The sequence below is a fragment of the Arthrobotrys flagrans genome (assembly GCF_004000055.1).
Source record: "Arthrobotrys flagrans strain CBS H-5679 chromosome Unknown unitig_3, whole genome shotgun sequence".
Taxonomy (NCBI): Eukaryota; Fungi; Ascomycota; class Orbiliomycetes; order Orbiliales; family Orbiliaceae; genus Arthrobotrys; species Arthrobotrys flagrans.
This window is the reverse complement of record NW_027137547.1, coordinates 2,947,730-2,973,071: the sequence shown is the minus strand read 5'-3', so window position 1 is coordinate 2,973,071 and position 25,342 is coordinate 2,947,730. Positions and strand designations below refer to the sequence as shown.

Genomic DNA, 25,342 nt, shown 5'->3' with positions numbered 1-25,342 from the left:
CTAGACTACAATCTATATATACAGCCAATCTAAGCTAAGTTATAATGTTAAATCGCAAATCAATTGTGTTAACGAGAACTGAATAAAAAATGGTATCTTCAAAGGGTCTTTGAGAAACGAAGTTGAAATAAAACCAAAGTGATGATAAAACTGACTGCTGTCATGCTATCATCCGTGGAAATTGACGATAAAGACGGCAATAAAAGATCTTGCTGAAAGGCTTCGTAATGGGCTTTCGTACGGTACCACCCGCCCAATTAGCTTTTGAAGGTTCGAGGGAAAAAGGCTCAAAAAGGTGCTGAAATTAGATCGCAAAAGAACGAGTAAAAGGTGGCAGAAAAGAATCGTTGGCGCAAAAAACTAGCGTAGGTCGTCGTCATTATATAGTACACGTCGTCGTTATATCTTGGATATTAATGTTGCTTCTTCGACTTGGTATGTTCCGTGGCAACTGCATGTCTGGCATTCTCTAGATCATAGTAAGAGCCCTGTGAGACGGGTGGTGGACCGAGTCCCTTTTCAATTTGTGTCAAAACCGCTGTGGCGGTCCTTTTGAGGTTTCCCAATGGGGCGGAGATCATTCCCCACGTCGCCTGTTGCGTATCCGCCAGCGACTGGATCAGCTCCGCTGGGCTCTTCTCAGGGAATGGCTCGCTGTTGACGAACTTGCGATGAGGAGAAGATGAGCGAGAGCGAGAGCTAGGAAGACTGTTAGTCTTACTTTCTTGAAAACGGTAAGCAAAATCAAGCAGTGCAATACAACATTAGATGCTTACCTGGTGCTGGTGCGTGGGGAGCTAAATGCACCGGGGGACATGATGTCGCTGCCCATTTCGGAGACTATGGTGCTTGAAGACCATCGGACAGACTCCGGCTTAACGTGGCCCTTCTTGTAGGTCGTTGGAAGAGCAGGTTGCTTGAAGAAGTCGATTTCCTCGACTTCCTTGCTCTTGGAACTCAACGGGCCGTCGGGGTCCATTTCCGACCAGAAATCATCTCCAATGTCAACCAGCTTCGTCGCCTTCGGTCCTGACTTCGACCTCTTTGAAGCCTTAGACTTCGATGCAATCGCCGAGGACGAAACCGGCGTGATTTTGAGACTGGCCTTGCTATTCTTCTTTAGAGGAGCCGTATTCGAAGTGATTGATTCCTTCGGCTTCTGAGCTCCAGCGCCAGCCATTTCTTCACCAACGGTAGCCTGTCGGAGGTCTTCGATAAATGTCCACAGACCTTCCTTGAAATCTTCCGCCATCTGCTTGCCAGTTGCAATGAGAGCTTCTTGGTGGCCGATTCTCTTTCCAGATCTTGGCTCATAGATCGACTTCTCGTAGCCACTCTCATAAAGCATGGAATTCGAGGATGTCTCCTTCACCGTATTCGCTCTCCTTGGGATGGTAGGCTTCAACGGCTCATCGACATCCGCAGGTTGTGGGAAAGAATGCGCCTGCTGTCCGTTGGGTGACAACAGCGACAATGTTCTTTGATGTTTGGTGTTATCATTGAACGTCGTCGTCCGTTTGCCAGACCTCGCCGCTCCGATAGACTTTCTACGAGCGTGTTTCTTGGTCTCATCCGCAAGTTCTAGATTTCTAATCTGCTCAACTGTAGCAGATTCAGATCTCTTGCGAGTGGCCTCGTGGTGTGCCCATTTTCGCTTGAGTTTTTCGAGTTCAGCATCCGCCCGTAGCAATTCTTCCTTGAGTTCCAAGACCCTGCGTTCTTGACCTGCGAGAACAGTCAAGAAACCGATAGGATCACTGGCTGGCTCAACTTGGTCGGAAACCATTTGAGCGGCTGTTACGGATTCAGAAACATTCGAGGTGTGTTGAATCGGGCTTCGGAGCTGGCTATAGTGTGTTGAAGGATAGTATGATGGCGTGACGTTGACGGGAAAACTCATTGAAGACCTTTTTGCATGACGAGGGGACATGATAGGACTGCTGGAACCGGAAGCCGAAGGATGGAAGTCGACAGATTTGCGGAACTGGTTGGTTTTCACCCGCAGTGCAGTCTTTTCGGGAGTCAATATGGGGAGAGCTGGAGTATTCGGTTTTTGTTCAGATTGAATGTCGTCCAAAAGCGAGTTCGGCTCGTGGCTCTGAGGCGTGGCAAGAGGCGCATCTTCCAGAGATACGAGGTCGGTAATGGTCGACATGGCTGCTAGCTATATAATAGTAATAATAGCGTACAAGATGCTCAAAAAAGGACCCTTTTTTATATTTTTTTTGCAAGAATCAATCACGGCAAACTAGCGCATATAGAACGAGTGTGTTATATGTAAAGGGAGAGCGTGATAGTGACGAAGCAGACTTGCGTAAGTGAGAACAAAAAGGAAATTCGTGATGGGCGTTCAGGACAAGAAGAGGTCTAAGACGACTGTAGCCAATTCGATGATGTTGGCAAGCAGCTGGCGAGATGTTTCTTTATTAAGGAAAGGGGAGCAAGAGAAGAGAAGAGAGCGAGCGAGCGAAGAAAAGGAGGCCTTTTACCATGCATGCATGCAAACTGTATGCACCGCCGTCAGCCCATACATTGCATCGAAGCTGGGCCTCTGGCTCTGGGCCTGCTCCAAGTTAGCACAATAAAGGGATGGCTGCCACCGATTTTACCAGGCGAGCCTGACCCCGGCTCCAAGTAAACCAACCAATATAACCTTCGCATATGGTCGGGACGTCAAACTCACCAGCTTCGACGGGGCGAGACGAGAGAGATTGGCAGGAGGACCATACGATAGCAAGGGTGTTCGCTTGTCGCACAGCCCTTTCCGCCTGTCTCGTTCATGAGGTCGTGGCATGGCCCCAACAGTTCCTCCCCACAATGTGACAAAAAGTGCTGCTCATTGCATGTTTTCTGACGATGCATCTTTTTTTAATTCTTTTCCCCTTAGGCCTTCGACTTTCTACATCATCCGGAAATTGTGATCTATCGACGCGTTTTTCGCCGGTAGACGCTGAGAGCGGCACTCCGTAATTACAAGGCTGCAGCATACTCTACGCTACGACACATTTTAGCTGGAGCTTCTTTTTTGGAACTTGTAGCCAGCGGACGAAGAAGAAAATTCTTTTCGTTTCGTGCATAGGAGGAAGCCATGCTGAGTTTGGTATCGATCTCGCTGGCGTAGATGAAACGTCAACGGGCCAATCAGAAACGAGGTTGACGGACGAGATTACGCATGTGGTATTCTCTGACGAGGAAACCGACTAACCGCAGCAGAGCAAGCAACTTTTCGAGCTCTCCGCCGCCTGCATTCTTTTCCGGGGGAAGGAAGTTGCTCAAAAAACCACTGCCTCAGGGCAGCTGCTCTGTTAGACCAATGTCTGCTGTAAAGGCTTATAGTTCACATTGAGAGCTATTCGTTGGCTTAGCGCAGGGGTAAATATTAGACATGCAATCTATATTTGACTACCAAGTTAGTAACATTTAATTGATATCTAAGAGGTACACGGTTGGAGATGTGATTATACCAACGTCTTGTTAGATTCTATGACAAAAAGTTAGATAATCATGATGATATTGCATACCTTGGTAAAAACCTGAGCTCATGACAGGTAGGTACCGTGATGGCTGTCATTTGACAGACCTTCCCATGCAGCCCGTAGCAACCCCCGTCGTCGATGCAATGAAGCTTGCGGTGCTTGCAGCAAGCTGTATCGATTCCCTTGATGCATGGTGGTGAATGTGTTGCGCTGTTTTTAGCTCCACCAGAAAATCCAATGCGGAAAAAACCCCACTAGTTCTTTAGCAGATAGTCTGGCCGAAGCTATTTTCTTCCATCCCACTTCTACTTTTACCCCTCCATCCACCAGGACAGACTCTTCTCTTCTCCACAAATCTCCAATTGAAACCAGTTTCTTCGTACTCACGAACCGAAAGAATCATTCAAAATGGCCAGCACTGAGAGAACGTAAGTTTATTACTCTGTTCTTATTAGAATTAGGAACAAATTACTAACGGTTAGGTCCGATTCAGCTTCATTGCCATCAAGCCAGATGGTGTCCAGGTTGGCAATAACCCCGCTATTCGAAAACTGTGATTAATTGAGTGAAGGACGCGATTCTAACTATCACATAACGATAGCGTGGCTTGATCGGCCCTATCATCACCCGCTTCGAGCAGCGTGGGTATGTTAAACGTTGCCTCCCCGTCGACTAGGGAATAGTACTAACGAGGGTGCAGATTCAAGCTTGTTGCCATCAAGCTCGTTACTCCCGGAAAGGAGCATCTTGAGAAGCACTGTATGTTTCTTCTATACTGTATAATCGGGTTGATCATCTCTAATCGTGTCAATGGATTGTAGATGCCGACTTGGCTGGCAAGCCATTCTTCCCTGGGTACGTTTTCACTCATTCCCAATTGAACGGACATTGATTGCTAATTTTTCTACCGTGTAGTTTGATTGAGTGTAAGGACGCAATGTTATCCATGGAGACTCTTCAGAGCCATTACTAAATATTTATGACAGACATGAACTCTGGCCCGATCTGCGCCATGATCTGGGAGGGCCGTGAGGTCGTCAAGACCGGCCGTAGTAAGTTTCTCATGAGCTTCCTTTCCACTTCTTTGGCCAGTTACTAAAAACATTTTCCAGTCCTCCTCGGTGCCACCAACCCACTTGCCTCCGCCCCAGGTACCATCCGTGGTGACTACGCCATCGTACGTTCCCTTCCTCCGAATACTTAAACTCGGGAGCAGAATATGCTAACAAGGATACTTTAGGATGTCGGCCGCAACGTCTGCCACGGCTCTGACGCCGTTGAGAGCGCCGAGAAGGAAATCGCTTTGTGGTTTCAGGAATCTGAGATCGTCTCCTACAAGGCCTCTCAATTCGACTGGATCTACGAGAAGCCGTAGATTACCCATGCCTTGGGTTCCACGACGGGATGAATTGTAGACTGTGACCTCTTTTTCTTTTTTTTTGGAGCTTTTATATATACAAGAGAATTGGGATTAGCTACAATATATGCTTGAATTATACGGGCTACAGACATTTGGATAGGAATTAAAAAAAAAAGCTTTCTCATGAAGAACCCGCTACTGCCTCAACCATATCCGTGATGAACTCTGTAAAAATTGGCTTTAGGGGTGAGATAAGTGCGTAAAAAGAAAGTCAATTCGAAAAGGGAGCTCCTCGAGTAACTTTCAAATTTCCCATGATTAAGAGCCTCATCTCTTGAGATCCACTATCAACCTCCAAGCTTGAACATAAAATTCATCCCACCGATCTGTACCGCATCCCTCCAACACCACACCATCTCCGTCGCACCAGTCCCCTCCATGAACACCTTCCGCGTCCTCAAGACCGCCGTAACAGATGTAGCGGCCACGACGACCCAACCCGGTGCGACCACGGCGCGCACCGGCGTCCTCAACCTCTCAAAGGGCTTCACCCTCCAGACCCCGAACTTCCTGGCACCGACTTCTCGTGGTGTAGTACCACATTTATCACCTGACAATCTCGAGAAGAACACGGGTGTCGAAGGTGTTTTCGTGGCACTTGAGGATTGTACGTTTAAATACCCACTGTCTATCGAATTGTACAAAATGAAGATGATATTAACGACTATAATTCTCTGATACCAGTCATAGAAAAGGCCCCCCAACGCATCCCACCCCTCTACACCTACCCCTCCACCCTCCGTTCCTTCATCTCCCTCCCCCCATCAACTTTCCTCCTCCTCTCCCCACGTCGGTCTCCGGGTATCACATGCCCTAAAGCGAATTCAGATGCAAACCTCTCGATCTTAACATCGGTCGGTTTCCGCGACCTCCCGGTTAAGGATTATGTATCCGCGGTAATAAGATTAGAACCCGACATCGTCCTCGGAATAACAGATGTTGCGAATACCGTCTCCCCCGGGAAGAACAGAGTACAAAAGATGGTGATGAGGACCGAAAAGTGGTTGGATGAGCTGTTGGGAAAGGTTTACGCTGGTGATGATGCTACGGACGAGAAGAAGAAATTACCGGCGGTGTTTGCGCCTATATTATCGTTGGAAAAAGAACGACAGAGGTTTTATTTAAGTCATTTGGTTGAGAATGTAGAGAAACTATCGGGGTTGGTGTTTACGGCCACTGAATCCGTGGATGTGGTACCGGCGGAATTGGCGGGGTTGCCGAAGTTACAGTCTGATGTTATGGGTGGACCGCATCAAATACTCGAAATGGTCGGACGGGGGGTTGATCTATTCAACGTCGGATTCGTGGGGACTATGACAGATGCGGGGATTGCTTTACATTTCACATTTTCGGCCGATGATGGAGTTGAAGGTAACGATGAAGGGGAGAAGTTGGAATTGGCGACCGATATGTGGGATGCGAGGTTTGCGACTGATTTATCGCCGTTGGAGGAAGGTTGTGAGTGTTATACGTGTAAGACGCATCATAAGGCGTATATCAGACATTGTTTGGAGGCGAAGGAGATGACGGCGTGGGTTTTGTTGCAGATTCATAATTTGAAGGTTGTGGAGAGGTTTTTTGGGGGTGTGAGGGGGAGTATTGAGGAGGGGTGGTGGGAGAAGGGGAGGAGGGGGTTTGGAAGGAAGTATAAGAGGGATATGCCGGTGGGGACGGGGTTGGGGCCTAGGTATGATATCCTTCTCGTTGAGGTTAAGCTTTTGATGCCGGAGATTGCTAATGTTTGGGGGTTGTGGGTTAGGTTGAGAGGGTATCAGTACAAGTCGGTTGGGGGTGAGGGGAGGCTGAACGAGCCGGCGTATAGGTCGTTAGATTCGGGCGACGAGGACGGTTTGTAAATATTAGACTTGGGCACGGACAGAACCCAATAGATCTATAGAATACACATATACGATACATTGGCTCATATCAATCCGGGTCATGGTCGGGCAGTTGACGAACGATCGTATGATTCGCCTGCTTACAATACTTATCCCTCACACGTCATGCCTATTCAAAGTTTACCCGCAATCTCTCGTAACACCGGCGCCACCTGCTTCCGACTCAGATCTAAGGACGCCTGCGTCCAAGCCTTCATCCCCTCGATTGCAATGCTTGCCGTCACTTCATCTCCCTCTTTCGGCCACCGCTCTAGTCTGAATTTCTCGTTCGCACTGTCTTCAAAACTTTGCGCGAAACCCTTTGTCCTGTCGTTCGCACCCCAGATTAACAAGTCCCGTCTAAACCCTCTGCTATTATCCGTCGTCATGACGATCGCAATATCCAATCCTCTATCTTTTGCGTATTTCTCTAATTCTGCCGAAAAAGCTTCGATGCCACCTGCTTTCTGTACGACCCACGATAGCGATCTAGTAATCGCGCTGATACCTAGAACGATACCATTTTTCTCCTTCCATTGCTTATAATCCTTTCTGAGAAGACCGTCGATGCTCAATCCGGTAATATCGCTCCTTGCAGTTCGTAATCCGTCATAAAATGCGTTTCTATCGAACCCTTCACCCGCCCGTTCAAGGAATTCGGTGACTTGAACGACATCGACAGGTGTGACTTTTGATTCGGACTTCAAGTTCGCCGTGTCAATTAGAATGGGCGCTAAAGCTAATCGCGCGATTTCAGAATGTATTGATTCCGGGAGGTTGTTCCAATGCGCTGCATAGTGTGTCCGGAAATGGTTGGCTATTAGGGAAGTGCAAGATCCCGCAGGGATAATTGTACGCGGCTGAGCTTGGCTGTACATATTTTCATCGGCATGGTGGTCGATAATCGCGGTTACGCAGTTTGAAAACGGTGGTGCTAGGGGCGGCCGTAGGACGTTATGGTCTACCAGAGTAATCGAAGCTTTGGAAGGTTTGATGCTGGCTGGGAGGTCGGAGAGGGTGGGCACGTCGGTTAGAGCGAACGAGAGGTGGGAGATTAGGTAGGCATGTTCGGGACGGAGGGATACCTCGTTACGAGGGATTGAGAGGAGAGGGATGGTGGGTACTGGGAGGCGATCGAAGAAGGCGGCTACTTCTCTGTCCGGAGGGTGGATTGGTTGGAATTTGGGAGTGTCAGGGGCTTTGATGATAGTATCTAGGAAGGCGTAGAGGATGGATGAGGCGAAGGAGTCAAGGTCTGATATGATGCACATGATGTTAGTCGGTCTATAGGCGTGACGGTGGGGTGTCGAGGCGAACCTGCGGATTCATTGCCCACGACGAGGTGGACGGGAGTGTTTGGACTGGCTGTATTGAATCTCTGCTTGGCTCCGACCAGGAACTGCTGGAGAGAAGTGAAGGTTGCCATCTTGCGAACCGACATGGCGGTGGGGATTGAAGGTGGGGAGGCGTCGAAGTTGACGTCAAAAGTTATATCATGAGCGCAAGCAGCGAAAAATGTGTTGCGTTGTCGTTGGTTGCTTACATAATCAAATATAACATCACTACCTTTTTCTTGGCATGGTTGGATCCAAGAATGGTTACCGTCTGGCCATGTACAACAGGATGTTGGAGTGAGAAGATGAAATTTTTTTAAATTTTTTTTTAAAAAACAATAATCAGCCTGGGTACTTTGTACGATGTGCATATGTATTGTTACATTTTGGTAATAAATTGAAGTTTCGAGAGGGTCCACTGCACTGTGAGAAAAGTAGCCGCTGAGGCTGATATCAACGTGCATTCATTCTGGAGAGCCCAATCCAAAGGTATGTCTGTGTGTACTTTAAGCACTGTGCACAAACTACTTCTCAAGGAACAAACCGGGTTCGGATGGGATGATATGCAGCATGCAATGTTCGTCAGTTTGTGCTGGGAATGCAGCCAGGCACATGATGGACGGGGATGAGAGTAATGCGATCTCATAAAAAAATTAAGGACTTTTCTGCAATTCTCCTTTGGCTTTTGAATATATTTCTCAGAACCGAGCACTTGGCTAATGGGCAATGGCACTCCGAGTTCTTCCATTTTCACGATTTGCTGAAATGCAAATGTGTGCGGTCGTGTAGTCGGAACGGGTTTATATTCAGCTGTGGAGAAAATTTTGCCGCCGGCGCCACAATGCATGTGTGGTCGCTGGACTGGGGCTCCCACCCGAGGGCATCCATTTGATCCATCCATCCATCTCTATTGGAGTCGAAATCGAGATCTTGCTTGTTCAAATCATCCGGGCTTTGCCCGCCTAGATGTTAATATCAATATATGCCTCGAGTAGGATTTGACCGCAAAGAATGAAATGGGGTTAAACTTTTTATTTTATTTTATTTCGCGCGTCGCGGAAAAAAGCCTTCTTAAACGTAGTCCGGTTCGGTATCAAAAATGCCTCGGGTCACCCCGCAATAGATATCGCCGCCGCTGCCGTACACGCGAGCGACTCAGACCGGAAAGTACGATTATGATCTGATATGGTGGCAGGGAAGAGGAAGGTGTGTGGTTGTAGTTTAGTTATGGTCGAGTTCCCCACTACCGAGTATATATGCAGCTAGTTTTAGACACCGTTCAAGGGTTGGTGGTCAAAGTTGGCTAAGGTTTTTTACCTATCGATGCAATGCCAGTCCATTTTCGGGTGCAAGTTCGCGGTCCGGCTTCTGATGGAAACGTGAGACCGTAATGTGAAATTTTTTTTTTTCTTCTTCTGTAGCATTGTACTTGGTAGCGGAGAAGTGGTAGAAGAAGGGGGAGAGGTGTCTTTTAGTTAAAGCCGGCAGCCTTCTGGAATATGCATGCAGACTGGTTAAGGTACCAATATCGGACCGTCGAAACAGGAGAAGAATACATACCAAAGCAGCTAATTGATTGACTGACCGATTGATTGAGTAAGTGGGAGCGTGGGAGCGTGCGGGTGTGTGTGTGGAGGTCTCTCCGTGCCATCCATGATATACCTAATACCGCATACTTGACTTAATTTAGTCCTGTGGGAAGTAGCAGTAGAAGTGGAAGGGAAGGGTAGTAAGAGGCAGTATGGTAAGAGGCAAGGAAGAGAATAATAGTTCCATCTTCCCTTCCAGATCCATCAACCAACCCTTCTCCTGATCCAATCATCACCATCTTCGGATTCTTGCTATCCAGACTCCTCAAGAGGTAACTGACCAGGTAAGTTAGATATTTATTTATTTAATCAAGTAGAGCTATTGTTATAGATCTGGTAGATTATAGATTTGCTTGGTGGGCCTTTTTTATAGTTAGATCGCCGGCTGATTTTGTGGGCTTTCACATCGATCCATTCATCCCTCCATCCCATCCCAGCCAAACCTACCCTGTGCCCAGCCTGCCTTTCGCACTTCCTCTCTTCACCACCACCACTCCCATCAATCCATCAATCAGTCAGCTAACACCCGCCATCACCACTAGCTCGCTATATATCCCTTCTTCCACCTGGTCCCCCACTTCGATCTACTGTTCCCGTCTACCGCTGCTTCTCTATTCATTCCCCTCGATCACCTTTTCCCAATCAATGTCTCTGGCACCGAATCGCCAATTTTGAGCAAGGGAAAACGAGACAAAATTACTCGAGCATACGGCACGGCACCAACCCATCCCTAGACAACCCTTCAGCTCTGCCTAACCCTCTCGTCTCGGCGATTGGACCGACAAAACGAAAAACATAATCCACCATGGCGGGTGCCTCGAGTAACGGTCCTATTGCCGCTCAAGGCACCCCGAAATCCTCAAACAATGGCTCTTCCCGAAAATCTCCCTCACAAGGACAATCGAATAGCACCCCTACGACTCGAATGAAGGCTGGAGGTGGCGGAATGGCGGCAACCATGATTCCTCCAAGCCAAGGGGTCCCCCTCAGCACTAGGAGAGCAGCAGGACTCGACATGAGCTCCGTCGAACATCGTCAAATTCCCTCGATTAAGGAACAACCGAAGAAAACCCGACCTCACGGAATAACCGAAGCGCCTACCTATCGACCGACTGAGGAGGAATTCAAGGACCCATTCAAGTATATCCAGAGCATCGCTGAGGAGGGCCGGAAATATGGCATCGTCAAAATCATCCCTCCAGACACGTGGAATCCACCGTTCTGCATCGATACAGAGGTACGGCGTCTTTAGACTCTTACGAGCTTTAAGACTGTAAAATTTAACATCTTTCACAGCGATTTCATTTCAAGACTCGACGACAGGAACTCAATAGCGTTGAAGGAGGTACGGACAGCTCTGCACAGCCCCGAAGGCCATTTCCCTTCCAATATACTAACTGCTACACAGGGACTCGAGCCAATCTTAACTATCTCGACCAACTCAATAAGTTCCACTCGCAACACGGCATGACCCTCAATCGCTATCCCAGTGTGGATAAGCGACCGTTAGATTTATATAGATTAAAGAAGGCTGTCGACATTCGAGGAGGATTTGACAAAGTTTGTAAAGGCAAAAAATGGGCCGAAATCGGGCGCGACCTAGGTTATAGCGGCAAGATAATGTCTTCTCTCTCGACATCGCTCAAGAACTCATACCAAAAGTATCTCCATCCGTATGAAGAATATGTCAAAACTGCTAAGCCCGGTGTGCAACAACAATTGGAAGCCGAGTATGGTGGACCTCTGACTCCTTCCCCTGCCGGTAGTCCCGCGGGAAAAGTGGCGAAGAACTTGATGAAGTCACCAGGTGGCATCCAAGAGTCGCCGTTGGCACGCAGTACCTTTGCCCTCAATTCTTCCGGGATGCGAGAGAAGCCGGTTGACTCGGATAATGACTCTCCGATGCCTGATGCGGGACCCGTTGATGCTCGCGAAACCAGTACCCCGGGCCCTGCTGGTGGCTTCACTCCTGTGAACATGGGTGGCTTTACCGCAGTCAACGGGAACGCTTTTACTGCTGTGAACTCGATAAAGAAGGAAAATGAACCGACACCAGCGCCGAATGAGACCCCGCGACCCTCTAGCCGAGGGTCGAAGCGTCATCATAGCGAGAATAGCGACAGCCCTTCGAAAGAACCCGGTGCTGATGGAGAAAAAGAGTCCGGGGAACGCCGAAGCAAGAGACTAAAGAAGGCGCCTACGGTCGCTGGTTCAAATATGATTTTCCACAGGCCGGCGACACCAAGACCTGATCGTCCAAATAAGACAAAACCTGGCGAAGTAAGTTAACAGGCAAATCTATTTAAAGTACTGTGCTGACAAAACTGCACAGAAATGTGAGAAGTGTGGTCGGGGTGATGACGCGACTTCGCTTCTGCTCTGCGATGGATGTGACCATGGGTATCATACCTACTGCTTGGACCCACCAGTCAAGACAATACCAGAGAGGGACTGGTATTGCAATCGTTGCCTTGTTGGTACCGGGGAGTTTGGATTTGAAGATGGCCCTGTCTACTCTCTTAAGCAGTTCCAGGAGAAGGCGAATAACTTCAAAGAAAACTACTTTGGCTCCAAGATGACTTACGATCCGATTCTGAATCAAAAACGCCAAGTCACCGAAGATGATGTCGAGCAAGAATTCTGGCGTCTTGTTGAAAGCTTACACGAGACTGTCGAGGTCGAGTATGGAGCAGATATACATTCTACAACCCACGGTAGTGGTTTCCCGGTCATTGAGAAGGATCCCCTTAACAAGTACTCCCACGACCCTTGGAATCTCAACATACTCCCTCTTCATAACGAATCTTTATTCCGACACATCAAGTCGGATGTTTCCGGAATGACAGTACCATGGCTATACGTTGGCATGTGCTTCTCAACATTCTGCTGGCATAACGAAGATCATTATACATACTCCGCAAATTATCAACACTTTGGGGCTACGAAGACGTGGTACGGAATTCCATGCTCAGACGCTCTAAAGTTCGAAAACGCGATGAGAGAGGCTGTTCCCGAGCTGTTCGAGCAACAGCCTGATTTGTTGTTCCAGCTTGTGACTTTGCTTACTCCGACAGCTTTGACCAAGGCGGGCGTCAAAGTCTATGCTATCGACCAACGCGCTGGCCAATTTGTCATCACGTTTCCTCAGGCTTATCATGCCGGATTTAACCATGGGGTGTGTTCTACTTTATATTTGTGTACCGCAATGTACTAATTAAACCGCTTTAGTTTAACTTTAACGAGGCTGTCAACTTCGCGCCGCCTGATTGGGAACCCTACGGCCGAGCCGGCGTCGAGCGCTACCATGAATTCAGAAAGCAACCAGTGTTTTCTCACGAAGAACTTTTGCTAACAGCTGCTGCCAGAGACACTTCGATTAAGACAGCTCTTTGGTGAGTTTTTTATTTTAATTTTTTTTATTTTTCTTCTTTTTTAAAAAAAAAATTTAAAAATTAAAAAATTGAATTAAAAATTAAAAATCTCAAAACAATCGCATGCAAGATCTAATATATTTTAATTTAGGTTGGCACCTGCCTTGGAGAAGATTCGAGACGCCGAACTCGAGAGTCGCACTAACTTGCGTGATCTTGTTCCTGGTATTACCGAGCAATTGGTTGAAGGTGACCTTGCGGAAGAGCAGTACCAATGTATAGTCTGCAAGTCGTACTGTTATCTATCCCAGGTCATCTGCGATTGCACGACAAATGTCGGATGCATCGAACATCACCAAGATATCTGTGACTGCTCATCGGACAAGCACATCCTTCGCCTCAAACACAACGACGAAGCATTGAAGGAGTTGGTGGACAAGGTTAGAGACAAAGCAAACATGCCGAAGGCATGGACGGCAAAGTTGCAAAAGTTCATGTTAGAATCCCCAAGACCTGCTTTGAAAACTTTGCGATCTCTTCTAGCTGAAGGGGAGAAGATTCCAGCGACCATTCCTGAGCTACCTGCCCTTAAGTCTTTCGTTGAAAGAGCAAATGAGTGGGTCGAGGAAGCTACCAATTACATTTCACGAAAGCAGCAGAATCGTAGAAAGAATGAGAAAGTCTGGAGAAAAGGCAATGCTAAGGCCGCAGAGCTAGAAGAGCGCGATAAAGAGCTCAGAAAGGTTGATAACATTGTGCGACTATTACAGGAGGCCGACCAGCTATCCTTCGAGGCTCCTGAGATCGAACAGCTCCGCGAACGAGCTGAAGCAATCAGCGACTTCCAAGCAAAAGCACGGTATGCACTTGCGGATGCGCAGCCGAACAGTGGCATGACCGTCGAACAGTATGAAGAGTTAGCGGAGGCTGGGAGGTCTTTTAATGTGGATTTGGTGGAAACTGAGCAACTTGACAAACTTATCCAGCAGTGTCGTTGGATCAAGGAGATCAGGGATATGAAGTATACGGGAAAGGTGGTGACACTAAAGGAATGTCAGGCTTTGATTGATCAAGGATACGAACTTGGGATGAAGAATGGAGATGGCGAGCTCCTTGGCTGGTTGGAGGCTGAGCGTAATGCTGGTCAGCTGTGGTCAAGCAAAGCAAGAGACGTGATGTCCCAGGAACCAATTCATTACGCCCAGCTCGACTCTCTATCTAGAATGGCACAGCTTCACCCATACGAACAGGAAATCCTCGACCAAGTTGACCAAATTTTGAACAAACAACGCGAGGCCCAGCGTCAGGTTCAGAACTTGGTTGAGAAGGCAAAATCGGTACGATTCCACCAGCGCCCCCACTACAAAGATGCACGAGACGTTATGGACTCCCTCACCGCCGGTCAAGTCAAACCCGCCGGAACGATCGATCTTGAGAAGGAGTTGAAACGACATGAAGACTGGATGAGACGTGGAAAGAAGCTGTTCGGCAAGGCGAATGCCCCTCTTCATATTCTGCTTAGTCACATGATGTATGTTGAAGGTCGGAACAACGCTTGCTTTGCACTCGAAGATCGCCCTCGTACGCCCGTTGAGCCCTCTTCTCGAGAGCAGAGCCCTGATCCGAACTCTACTGCGCCATCGTTTGGTGTAGAGTCTTCAAAAGCGGGACGTCTACGCGAAATATTTTGCATCTGTCGTCAGCCTGAGGCCGGTATGATGATTGAGTGTGAGATTTGCCATGAATGGTACCACGGGAAGTGCTTGAAGATTGCGCGCGGGAAAGTTAAGGAAGAGGACAAGTATACTTGTCCGATCTGTGACCATCGGGTTAAGATCCCAAGGGACGCAGCTCGGCCAAAACTTGAGGACCTCCAAGCGTGGGAGTCGGAGATAATGGAGTTACCTTTCCAACCCGAGGAACAAGCTTGCCTTTCTCGAATCATTTCTGTTTCTCAAAAGTTCAGAGACCACCTGCATCCATTTTGTCAAAATGCCTTTGGATTGACGAGCGCGGAGGTTCCGACAATGAGGTTTTATCTACGCAAGATTGAAGGCGCTGAGGTTCTATTAGCGCAAGAGCATAATTTCTTACGTGCTGAACTGCATCGATGGATGCCGATTGCACCTGATCCGCCACCAATTTTGTCAGCTTCACTTTCCACTCGCAAGCCGAGGCCTACCAAACAGCAGAAGCTTATGATGTCTCTCGGAATCGAGAACCCAGAAGAGCTTCCCGTTCAGTTACGTACCAAGGCTCACCAGTTTAAGAAAGCTAAAGATATAACTCAAAAGACACCCACAAATATCAAACCCGCACCTCGTCTTGGATCCCCGGGATCTTCAACCTCTCCTTCAACCATCCATCACCCTCAATTCGATTATGGCAGCAGCGGGTACGATATGGAACAGGAGTCACCTTCGTTTCGTCCTGGGCTGCATGACAGCATGGAACCAGGGCCTAACATCCGAGGCCGTGGCCTTGACACACTTCTTTTCAACTCTCCTCCCCCAGTCTCCTTTATCCCCGGGCGCCTCAATCAAGACGTTGAACCTGTTCCATCCACCGCAAATCAAATACAGGAAATGAGCACGATGTTCGAATTTGATGCCGCATCTGCCAATCAGGAACCCAATGATGTGCTTATGAAGGATATCTCTGGCCCGACGGCGCAATCTGAAGAGGCGGAACGGGTAGCTCTGGCGCAACAGGCGGCAAACGAGGCCCTTACGTTACAGCAATTCTCGACGCTGCATGATGATGACCGAGACAACGAACTCGGTTCCGGACCCGTTCCGAGTAGTGTTGCCGAAGAGGCGAAACAGTAGTCCCATTACAAGGTGCCGCCGGTCCGCCGCCGTCGTTTGAGAGTCAAGGCTTCATAAAAGGTGGTTCGCTTCATATACCCGGCCTTGTTGCGAACACGAAGACTCTAGAACTGAAATATTCTTGTTCCCTGTTTCATACTGCCTCTTTCCTACTCTGATTTAATGTATCTACGACGGGTTTTTCTTTCTTTTCTGTTTTCTGGATTTAGGTACGGCGTCGATCTGAGGATTTGTGCCTTCTAGTATTTTTTCTTTCTTTTCTTTTCAACCCCTCAACATTATCCTTTCCTTCTCTACATGTTTCTTTACGGGACAAAACTTCATGATACCATTAACTGGGTGTTTCAGTTCCTTTACTGTATTACCTACATCTTTCATATAAGAACAGGTCCTGGTTTATTGGGGGCACTTTACTTCTGCATAGCCTCTCAACTAATCCTCCTTCTACACTTTTCACTTTACTTTCTTTTCTTCTTCTTTTCTTCTACTTGATTCTGATACCAAAACATGCGGGTTTTCTTCTTCTTTTGTTCCTGCCTCAATATAATACGTCTTGTTCATTATCCATGGGTGGCTTCGCGATATTCACAAAACATCGGGTTCGCAAAAAGGTTTTCTGAGAGTTCTTCTTTTACTCGAGGATCGAACTGGATCTTTTGATTCTGTTTAATAGGGGTGGTGGTGTGGTGTTAATAGTCCCTTTATGATAGAGGAGGGGATCGATGGGATAATGGATATTATTTGAAACCGTGCATGACTGGTTATTAATTTTGGATATATTGATGTTATGATATATAGGACGGTTGATTTCATCAGTTGGCGAGATTTCTGTATACCGCGTGAGGGTCGGTATTATGATATTAACAAATTCAAGAACGAGAGCCCTGATAATGCGAGACAAATTCTTTGGCCTCCCCCACCCAGTGTCTTTCACAATTTTCCACAGGTAAAATTTCGAGTCCTTCAAGAAACCCATTCTAGGAGTTTACACTCTTCGAGTGTTTCGAATTAGGTAAAGTGAATACCGAGTCGCGAGGTTTGACCTCGAACACAAGTAGCGAAACTGATGTTAACGTGGCCTTGAACGTTGAGATGGTCTTTCCAGGCGTTTTCCGCTGTAGCCCTGAACGCAAAAATGCAGGCTGATTTTGTCTCGTAAACCAGACTGACCAACCCTGTCGTCTCCATTTCTAGATTTACGAGAAAATCCAGCTCAATATGTTGTTGTTCTAGGTTTTCCTGATGTCATTGAGGGTGTCTAGAATGCCCTGTTTCGTAAAAGCATGACTCCAGGTTCCCGGACCAGTACAGATAAGCTCCCTCATGGTCTCCCTGTTTGTGTTTAGAAACTCCATTAAGGCGGCGACTGTTATCCCGCCATAACAGACCCTCAATCTTCGTAGACATGGGAATTTGTAATCAAGTGGTAACATGAATACAGGACGGCATCTACGTATGTTGGAGAATTCCGTGGGCATGAGACTGAATGTTGCATTGTCGTAAGGACGTGCGGCAGCTCTAATCGTTGTCTTCGAGATTCTGGGTCATAGCGGCGAAGAAATGGGAAGGTCTCCTGCCACCTCGACTTTCAACAATGCGGAGGTTCAGGGTTTTCAATAATTGAAAAGTAGAATACCACGATGCTTTATGGACAGCTGCATATTTTTCTTGAAAACGGTGGAGATCGATTACATATGAAGACCCGTCGATATATTCAAGCAGGGTATAATAATAATCATGCGAGGTTCGAAATTCATAATAGCGGTCGTCTGGGTAAATAGGTGTTCCTAGGAGGGAGATGGGTATTCCGTCTGTACCGCTTGGATGGCAAGATGGAGTATATATCTTTGATATTTTCGTCGCTTGAGCTTGAACAGCGCAGTGGAGGAATATGATGAAGGCCTTGTGAAGAACAATGTTCGATTCCTGGAAGGATAGTATAGATGTCCATGAGAGATCTTCGAGTCCCGGTGCTTGAGTGACGAACTCGTCAAGAAATGGGTTATATTTCCTTGCTCTCCGGGTGAATTCGTATCTCGCTTTGGGTTCTTTTTCGAATCTTCAGCTGAATCCTAGGGTTGTTAGATTTGGAAGAGATTTGAATAGAGATACCCCTGCTGGAACCATCAGAAATGGGATCCATCATTGAACTTCTTATTGTTAATTGGGGTGTTAGGTTCGGTAGAGTCCATAATATTATCCTCAGTTTGTGCAGGCTCAGGGACGGGAGCGACTTGGGACGGCTCAGAAACTGGACTCCATAAGTTTGGACACATCATAAACGTCCGAATCTATACCAGGTTTGAATTAAAGGTAAGCCACATTTGAATCTCCTGAAGCAAAGTGAAAAGGGAGAAATATGAGCAAATCAAACTCTGGGGTCACACCTTCACTAGAATCGCCGACGTATTCGGAATGAGGTACGTTATGTTCCCCTGCAAATTACAAGTTTTAGATAGGTTAAGATTAGGACAATGAAAAAGAGCCGTAGGTTGAAAAACGTACCAAGCACTAGATTTCGGATAAACTCTTTGGCGTATGCTGCGGCTGCGCCCGCGGCGACTTTCTTCCACCTTATATCTCTATGTGTGTCTGTATAGCTGCTGATACCCCGGATAACGAGAAGGTTACCAATGTCTGCGTGTGTCCACAGATGCCCCTCAGTATCTACGCAGAGGATATCTAGCATACCAGACTTTCGGGCTGCCTGGGAGAGCATTTCCTGAGTGGAGAGATCCTCAATGCGCATTGATCCGCAAGCAATACCCCCTATATAAAACTTTGGCTTAAAGTATTCGTGCCTGCTTTTGAGTTTCTCGGGGGAAACATGATGACAGCGTTCACATGTTTGCTCTTCCTCACTAACACCCGCGGGTACATATTCCATATGCTGTACCTCCGGAGCGAAATTTACGTCTGTCAGACCCTTGTAGTTTATGTATCGATATTTGAGAATTATACTTTTGTTCCTGCTGACGAGTTCAGGATCAGGTATAAATTCGCCCTTGATTCTAATAAGGGGAAGTTCGATAGAAACATCGGAAAGCGGTTTGAAGCGATGTCCACCATAAGCAACGGTACGGCCAACCTTTTTAGAATCTATGATCTTGTAGTGGTAGATCTCCGGTCCTTTAGCAACCACAACATCTGAGAGGTGGACTTGAAAGGGTATACCGGCAGCCGTACCCACATGCAAAAAGATTTCCAGAGAACGGAACACTCTAGTTACCTCCGCAGCAAGGCACCAATCAGGCCCACGGTAACGGTCAGATTCTGACGGCCAGGCTACCAGAACTAAGTGGTGCTCCACTCGGCCTAGCCGGTATTCAAACATACTGCCGGAACCTTGAGACGTCACCGGTATGAGGTCCACGTGGTCAAGTAGGGCTTCCGCTATTACGGCATCAATTCTAGTCGAGCACAACCACGCTATCCTATAGCGAGCGCGTTGCTTTGGACCATAGAAACTTGCTTCTTCCAAATTTGCTGTAGTTTCTTCAGCATTTTCGCCAGGTGCGTCAGTGGATTGGTCAGCTTGCGGGCCTTCCGTTGCCTCATCTACCTTCCAGTCAAGGATAGATATGCCTGTAGGTCCAGAAAAGTCCCCGGTGAGAGTTTTTAATGAGGATTCCGATACTTTGTGCTCATCATCGACACTAGAAGCATCATCAACTAACTCGGTCAGACCCTCAAGATCCCGCTCCTCGGCTGAAAAGGAGGAAGGAGTATTTTGTGAATCGCTGTTCCTTGAATCGATATCGAAGTAGTCGTCCTCAGCATCGCTGTCAGATGGTAAAGGCAAAGAATTCAACGAAAAGTCGTGAACGCAATGAGCAATGTGCTCTAGTGAATCTTCGCCTTCATTGGGGCCGGTGCATAGCGGGCAGTCGATCACTTCGACCGGCTTTGAAGATGAAGATGCAATAACGAACATTGGAATCTCGTCGCTATCAACCGAGTCCTTGTGGGCGGTTCCAAGATGGTCTACTATCCCATCCTCGTTTGAGAATTCTGTTGTTACGCCTAACTGCTCGCAGACGGCACAGACCCATAGCTGACCATGTTCCGTTTTAATATGTTGCTCCCAGTCTTTCCGAGTCAAATAAAGTTGTAGAGGCTGTTGACAGTCCCGAAAAACACAAGTGTATGGTAAGATATCACTCGCAAGGTGCTTCCTAGTTGACGAATCAGACGCTTCATATATTGATATCTAAGAAAGGACTGTTCAAATACTTCCACTGACTGCGCTCAGTATAAGCAACAGGGAGCGACTGTAGGCAACATGGGCATTTGAAAACCGTATTATACCGGGATATATTTGGTGGTCGGGGGTAAGCAATTCTTGAGCTAATCCTCGATATTACGGTTGCCGGAGTTCGTGTGATCGGCCTCTCAGGTACGATAATATTACCCTCAATAGCAGACGCAGCTGTGGTGGCTGTTGGCGCTATAGCAGATAAATCTCGAGGGGCCTCATCATATGGTGTGACAATTAAAACTTGTGAGGCCTCTTCTGTTTCCGGGATATCGAAAGAAACCATCGGTTTCGAACCAGCTTGGGGTATATTTTCAGAGACCAGAGTTGGCTTCTCTGATATTGTCTTCATTGGAGCTGTATCTGAACGTGCGAGTTTCTTCGAATGAAGTTTTGCGTAAGAAAATCGATGCCATCGTCGTAAATTGGCTTCTATCAATCGTGATTGAATTGGAGTTAATTGCCCTTCTTCTTTGAGACCTCTAGGGTGGATTATGAGCTCCAGAAAGCTCCTTAATTCATGGATTTTAGGATTTTCCGGATTGAAGCTTCTATCCGCCCGTTTTAGACGTGAATTCGAACCAGCCTTGCGGATCGCAACCGTAAGCCTTATGATTTGATCAAGAGTAACTTCGACATCTCTTTGAGCTTCGACTTCCTTAGAAGATAGCTCAACAGGAGAGATTTCGTCTACCCCGTCCACGCCCAGGTCTACATTGCTCTCAGGTTTTGTCTTCCGCTCCGTTGTTACATGATCATTGGTTGCACCGTTAAGATTTTTTGCTAGAAACCGAACAGGATCCAATCAGCCATGAAAACCAGCGTTTTAACGGCAATAAACAGCATTTACCTAGATCCCGACAATCTTCCACAAACATTTGCAAAAGCTCTAATAGATTGACTATTGTGCTTTGTACTTCCGGTTTTGTAGAGAGTCTCTGGTCGAGGGAGAGTTTTCCCCTGGCAGAAACACCAGCTCCGGCTGCCCAAAGGTTGAAGTCGACTAGTCGATTTTCCGCCCATCCACCTTCCTTAAGCCGTGGAATAACTAGACATGCAGCGAGAGACTTTCGACATGCGGCCGTCGCCGCGCGAATAGGTTGTGTTTCGGACATTTGGAAAGACGTCGTGCATCCACTGTTACTCGTTCCCAGCTGAGGAAGGCCAAGTTTTACATGTATGCGTTGAAGAATTACTGAAGTTGGGGGCGTCTAAATCACAGAATCAAAATCCCCTGCTATTCCAATGAATCAATATAGGCCTAGGTTTGTCGTACGCGGCGTGAGGCTGGCGATGAGCGAAGCTTCGAAACCGAAATATATTAATATTTGAAATAGTGCCCCGCGGTGGGGGTAGGATGGACGCGGTTCTGAAGCGGCAGGGTATGCAAGGCTGTGAGTTCCTCTTGCATACAGAACAGAACACTGCATGAAGCCCCGCACAGCCATGGTCGAGGATATCGATCCGGCTCCCCGAACAATCCATCTTCAACTTCGATATGTTTTCGACACTTCCTCCGTCTGGCCAAATTTTCTCGGTGATTCGGTACCCTTGGCACGAGATTTACGGCGGCAAAGGGCGCGCCCTATAGTTAAGGTGACTAGGGGCAAGCACGCCTGTTGACATCGTTCCACAATGGTGACAGGGGATTTCACACCGCTTGAACTTGCCCAAGAGGCCTTTCCGACAATCAGCGAAGTCGCGCTCAAGTTGGCTGTCGAAACGAAGAATCGTGGATTTGGGAAACTCGGAAGTTTACTTTACATTATTATCCTAAAAGATGTCACAACACTATCCAGCCGCCAGGCGACTGTATTCGAGGCTAAGATCGAAGCCTCACTCGATATACTTGAAAAGGCGTGTATGGTTAGTACATCGATCTGTGCCATATTTTATGCGTCTGAACCGCTAAGAGAAGGGGTTTGAACCAGTGGCCAAAAAATACAGGGGCGAATGGTCACCCAACATTATATGGAATTGCCGTCGCTAAACGGAAAGGTCTTGCGAGGGCTCTTAAGAGTTCAAGCGTCGACGTACATCGCGGCCTGAAGGAATTTTTTTCAAGAAGTCACGAATTCGAGGCTCTATTGACCGTCTTAGAGCAAATTCAGACGGTCAAAGACTTTACCTCAGAAGATATGGGTCTGGATTCTTCTCCAGATAGCAAGAAGGACAACGTCCCCGGCTACCCTCAGCACGTCAATGAGGCCCTATACGTTATGCTCGATATGCATACTATTTGTGGATGTCCTTTGCAACATCTAAAATCTGCAAAGTTGAGGTTAGATTCTATTGAGGAGCACGAGGGAGCGCAGATCCCATTTGAAGTCCTGTTTCCTGCATCTCCTGCCTACGACCGCAGCTCCCCGGATTGCGAAATATGGCACGAAACGATGTTAATGGTATCAAGAAATCGGCCTCAGAAGAAGAAAGGACAGAAAGCCAAAAAGCTACCTGTGCAGGTGGAAGGTGTAGAGCTGTCCCTCGGAGAGTTTTGCCGGCATCTCAATGCAAAAATAGGCTACTGTATCCGTTTCAATCTTGTCTTCGAAAGTGCCGACCCTGTACTAAGGACTTGCGAGTTTACTGGCCGTCCGATTAGGAATGTAAAGCTTGTACAGAGCCTTTCTCTCACGAACATTTTATACAAAATTGGGAATAAGATGACGACGAAGGAAAAGTTTTATCTGGCATATGTACTCGCAAAGTCAGTATGGCAGTACTACGGTTCGGATTGGATGAGGCGGCCGTGGACCCACAATGACATCCAATTCTTGGAAGAGCAACAGTCGATACGCAAGTCAAAAATCGCCTCTTACAGTCCGTACTATCACCCGGGATTCGGCGATGAGAAAAAAGAAACCCCAGAATATTTTCCGGACGGGATTCTACTTCATCGTTATCCAAATATCCTCGCCCTTGCGATTCTGCTCATTGAAATCATCCAGGGCCGGCCCTACGATGAACAGAACCAAGAGCCCTACGGGCTCGCAAAAATAAAGGAGTACTACAAGTATGCCTGGAATCTTACCCTCGGGGCGGCTTTAGATTGCAATGTCATCTATAAGGAGGTGATCAAAAAGTGCTTAGATGGGAAGCTTTTCAAGGAGGCGCCCTTCGACGAGGACAACCCGAAGGACGGAATTAACATGAGACGAGACATCATCTACAGGGAAATCGTTTTCCCATTAAAGCATCTCCTGAAGCTTTCCGGTCCTTCAGACGGCGAGGAACCAATGCTTCAGGCTGTTGATGATGGTGGCTCTGAGATCGAGGTACAACCGCATCAAAAACGTCGCAATGTTACATGTCAAAGTGATTCAAGCCGTCGTTCTTCTTTCGAATATTCGGCCGCCCGAGTTGAAATGAGCCCATCAGCGAAACCCAACATCACAATGTCACTGGCGGATGAAAATGCAACCAGAGAATGTGCCTGGCCGAATATCCCCCCAGAAACTCGCTCTCACACACCGGATTCCTGTATATCTGAAAGCCGAAGCTCCTGGTCCGTCGAAAGACCCGAGAGTCGCGACGACTTTGAGATTGCGATCATATGTGCTGTTAGGCCAGAATATGATGCAGTCGCTCTCCTTATCGACCAATTTTGGGACGACGATGGCGATGGATACGGAAGGGCACCAGAGGATCAGAATACTTACAGAACCGGAAGGATTGGTAGATATAATGTGGTCCTTGCACTTCTCCCAGGAATGGGAAAGGCGAACGCTGCCAGTGTTGCCTCCGGTTTCCGATCCAGTTTTCGAGGAATTGAAATCGCCCTCATTGTTGGAATCTGCGGTGGCGTACCATTCTACAACGGCCAGGAAATAATACTCGGAGATGTTATCATAAGCGGATCCATTGTACAATACGACTTTGGAAGACGGTACACCAACAAATTCCAACGCAAGAACAATTTTAGTGAATCCCTCGGGAGAGCAAATGCCGATGTCCGTGGCCTGCTAGCGGCGTTAAGTACAAACGATGGTTCGGAATTTTTGGAACGGCGGACCTTGCATCACCTAGAAGAGCTCCAGGGGAGAGCTCAGAGGCGCCGGAAGCTTAGGGGCAAATACGACTATCCAGGGGCAGACAAGGATAAGCTTTTCGAATCCTCGTACCGACATAAGCACCATCCTTCTTTTAACTGCGATGCTTGCAATCATTGCCATGCAGATGCAGACGACACCTGCGACAGGGCTATGACGGGTGCTGCATGCAGTGAGCTTCTCTGCGACGAGAAACACCTCGTGCGTCGAAAAAGGCTAGAGGAGAAGCTTAACTTTACCGGACTAGCGGGCGAGATACAGCAACCGTACGTGCATATTGGAACTGTAGGATCTGGAGACACAGTCATGCGGTCCAGCCAAGAACGCGACAGAATCGCAAAGGAGGATAACATTATTGCTTTTGAAATGGAGGGCGCTGGTGTATGGGACAACTTATCCTGTATCATCATCAAGGGAGTCTGTGACTACTGTGATAGCCATAAGAACAAGAATTGGCAGGATTTTGCCTCCGCCACCGCTGCGTCGGCAATGAAGGCGCTGCTAGAAAGATATGGTCGGAGGGATAGATCCCCGCGCCCGTGGGACAGGCGCCCCTATGGACGTTGAGGTGAGTTTAACGTTTGTGTTCTAGAGTTTCCATATTATTCATCAAGATTCGGAACGCGGGAGTGCACCATGCCAAATTCGATTGGCTAGCCAGCCGATGACCGGGATCATGGAGCTCGCCTCATGCAGTTAGAGCGTCATATTCCAACATCTCGGTCGAGTAAGCCGCATGCATATGCGTTGAGTTACACCGTGACGCTAATTTAATGGTTTACTCAGCTTACCAAGCGGCTTAACCCGTCGAGATGTCGTTATAATTTCGTAAAGCTTTCTCCGAATCTCCCGAAAAAACTCATCAACTTTCGACTTTTCGTACCTACCATAGGCATCGACCGTCAGCACCAAGCGTCGATGGGCAGCCCTAGCCTAAAGCTGCTTGAAGCCTCGAACGTCTTCAACGCGGAACAGGCAGCTTCACGAAAATAGGCCGGATTGCAGGTTTCAATTGCGGGTTCAAGTCACAACAGCGTTACCATAATGTTAATGACTTCAAGGGCATGTGTATATAAGAGCAGTTCGATACCCGCTAGAGGCGGTTTTCACTTCATTACCATCAATGGTTTAAATCTTAATATA

At 47.6% G+C, this 25,342-nt stretch overlaps 6 protein-coding genes across 7 annotated transcripts; 3 read left to right on the top strand and 3 right to left on the bottom strand.

Annotated features, from left to right (window-relative positions):
• Positions 1 to 413: 413 nt before the first annotated feature.
• DFL_002240 (uncharacterized protein) lies at positions 414 to 2,155 on the bottom strand (the record flags this gene model as incomplete). Its single annotated transcript, XM_067630998.1, has 2 exons — positions 414 to 699; positions 777 to 2,155. The coding sequence occupies 2 exons, from the start codon at positions 2,153 to 2,155 to the stop codon at positions 414 to 416; spliced, it is 1,665 nt and encodes a 554-aa protein (XP_067493586.1).
• Positions 2,156 to 3,884: 1,729 nt separating this feature from the next.
• Positions 3,885 to 6,752, top strand: DFL_002239 (uncharacterized protein; the record flags this gene model as incomplete). The annotated part of the gene is made up of 12 exons (XM_067630996.1): positions 3,885 to 3,904; positions 3,970 to 4,000; positions 4,078 to 4,121; positions 4,177 to 4,235; positions 4,298 to 4,331; positions 4,392 to 4,402; positions 4,463 to 4,528; positions 4,589 to 4,653; positions 4,717 to 4,847; positions 5,160 to 5,503; positions 5,581 to 6,583; positions 6,656 to 6,752. The coding sequence occupies 12 exons, from the start codon at positions 3,885 to 3,887 to the stop codon at positions 6,750 to 6,752; spliced, it is 1,905 nt and encodes a 634-aa protein (XP_067493585.1).
• A 155-nt stretch (positions 6,753 to 6,907) lies between these two features.
• On the bottom strand, positions 6,908 to 8,199 carry DFL_002238 (uncharacterized protein; the record flags this gene model as incomplete). The annotated part of the gene is made up of 2 exons (XM_067630995.1): positions 6,908 to 8,028; positions 8,091 to 8,199. 2 exons carry the CDS (start codon positions 8,197 to 8,199, stop codon positions 6,908 to 6,910), a joined length of 1,230 nt encoding a protein of 409 aa, XP_067493584.1.
• A 2,302-nt stretch (positions 8,200 to 10,501) lies between these two features.
• DFL_002237 (uncharacterized protein) lies at positions 10,502 to 15,895 on the top strand (the record flags this gene model as incomplete). The annotated part of the gene is made up of 6 exons (XM_067630994.1): positions 10,502 to 10,933; positions 10,993 to 11,041; positions 11,105 to 11,976; positions 12,029 to 12,871; positions 12,925 to 13,088; positions 13,219 to 15,895. 6 exons carry the CDS (start codon positions 10,502 to 10,504, stop codon positions 15,893 to 15,895), a joined length of 5,037 nt encoding a protein of 1,678 aa, XP_067493583.1.
• Positions 15,896 to 18,139: 2,244 nt separating this feature from the next.
• DFL_002236 (uncharacterized protein) lies at positions 18,140 to 21,265 on the bottom strand (the record flags this gene model as incomplete). The annotated part of the gene is made up of 5 exons (XM_067630993.1): positions 18,140 to 18,186; positions 18,283 to 18,330; positions 18,401 to 20,070; positions 20,129 to 20,933; positions 21,001 to 21,265. 5 exons carry the CDS (start codon positions 21,263 to 21,265, stop codon positions 18,140 to 18,142), a joined length of 2,835 nt encoding a protein of 944 aa, XP_067493582.1.
• Positions 21,266 to 21,785: 520 nt separating this feature from the next.
• DFL_002235 (uncharacterized protein) lies at positions 21,786 to 25,192 on the top strand (the record flags this gene model as incomplete). Of its 2 annotated transcripts, none has more annotated exons than XM_067630992.1 (4): positions 21,786 to 22,016; positions 22,082 to 24,620; positions 24,727 to 24,767; positions 24,986 to 25,192. In XM_067630992.1, 4 exons carry the CDS (start codon positions 21,786 to 21,788, stop codon positions 25,190 to 25,192), a joined length of 3,018 nt encoding a protein of 1,005 aa, XP_067493581.1. The 2 variants fall into 2 exon arrangements, with proteins under 2 accessions (XP_067493581.1, XP_067493580.1); XM_067630991.1 differs by lacking the exon at positions 24,727 to 24,767 and adding an exon at positions 24,861 to 24,926 and having other exon boundaries at positions 22,082 to 24,713; positions 24,986 to 25,002.
• Between the last annotated feature and the right edge of the window lie 150 nt (positions 25,193 to 25,342).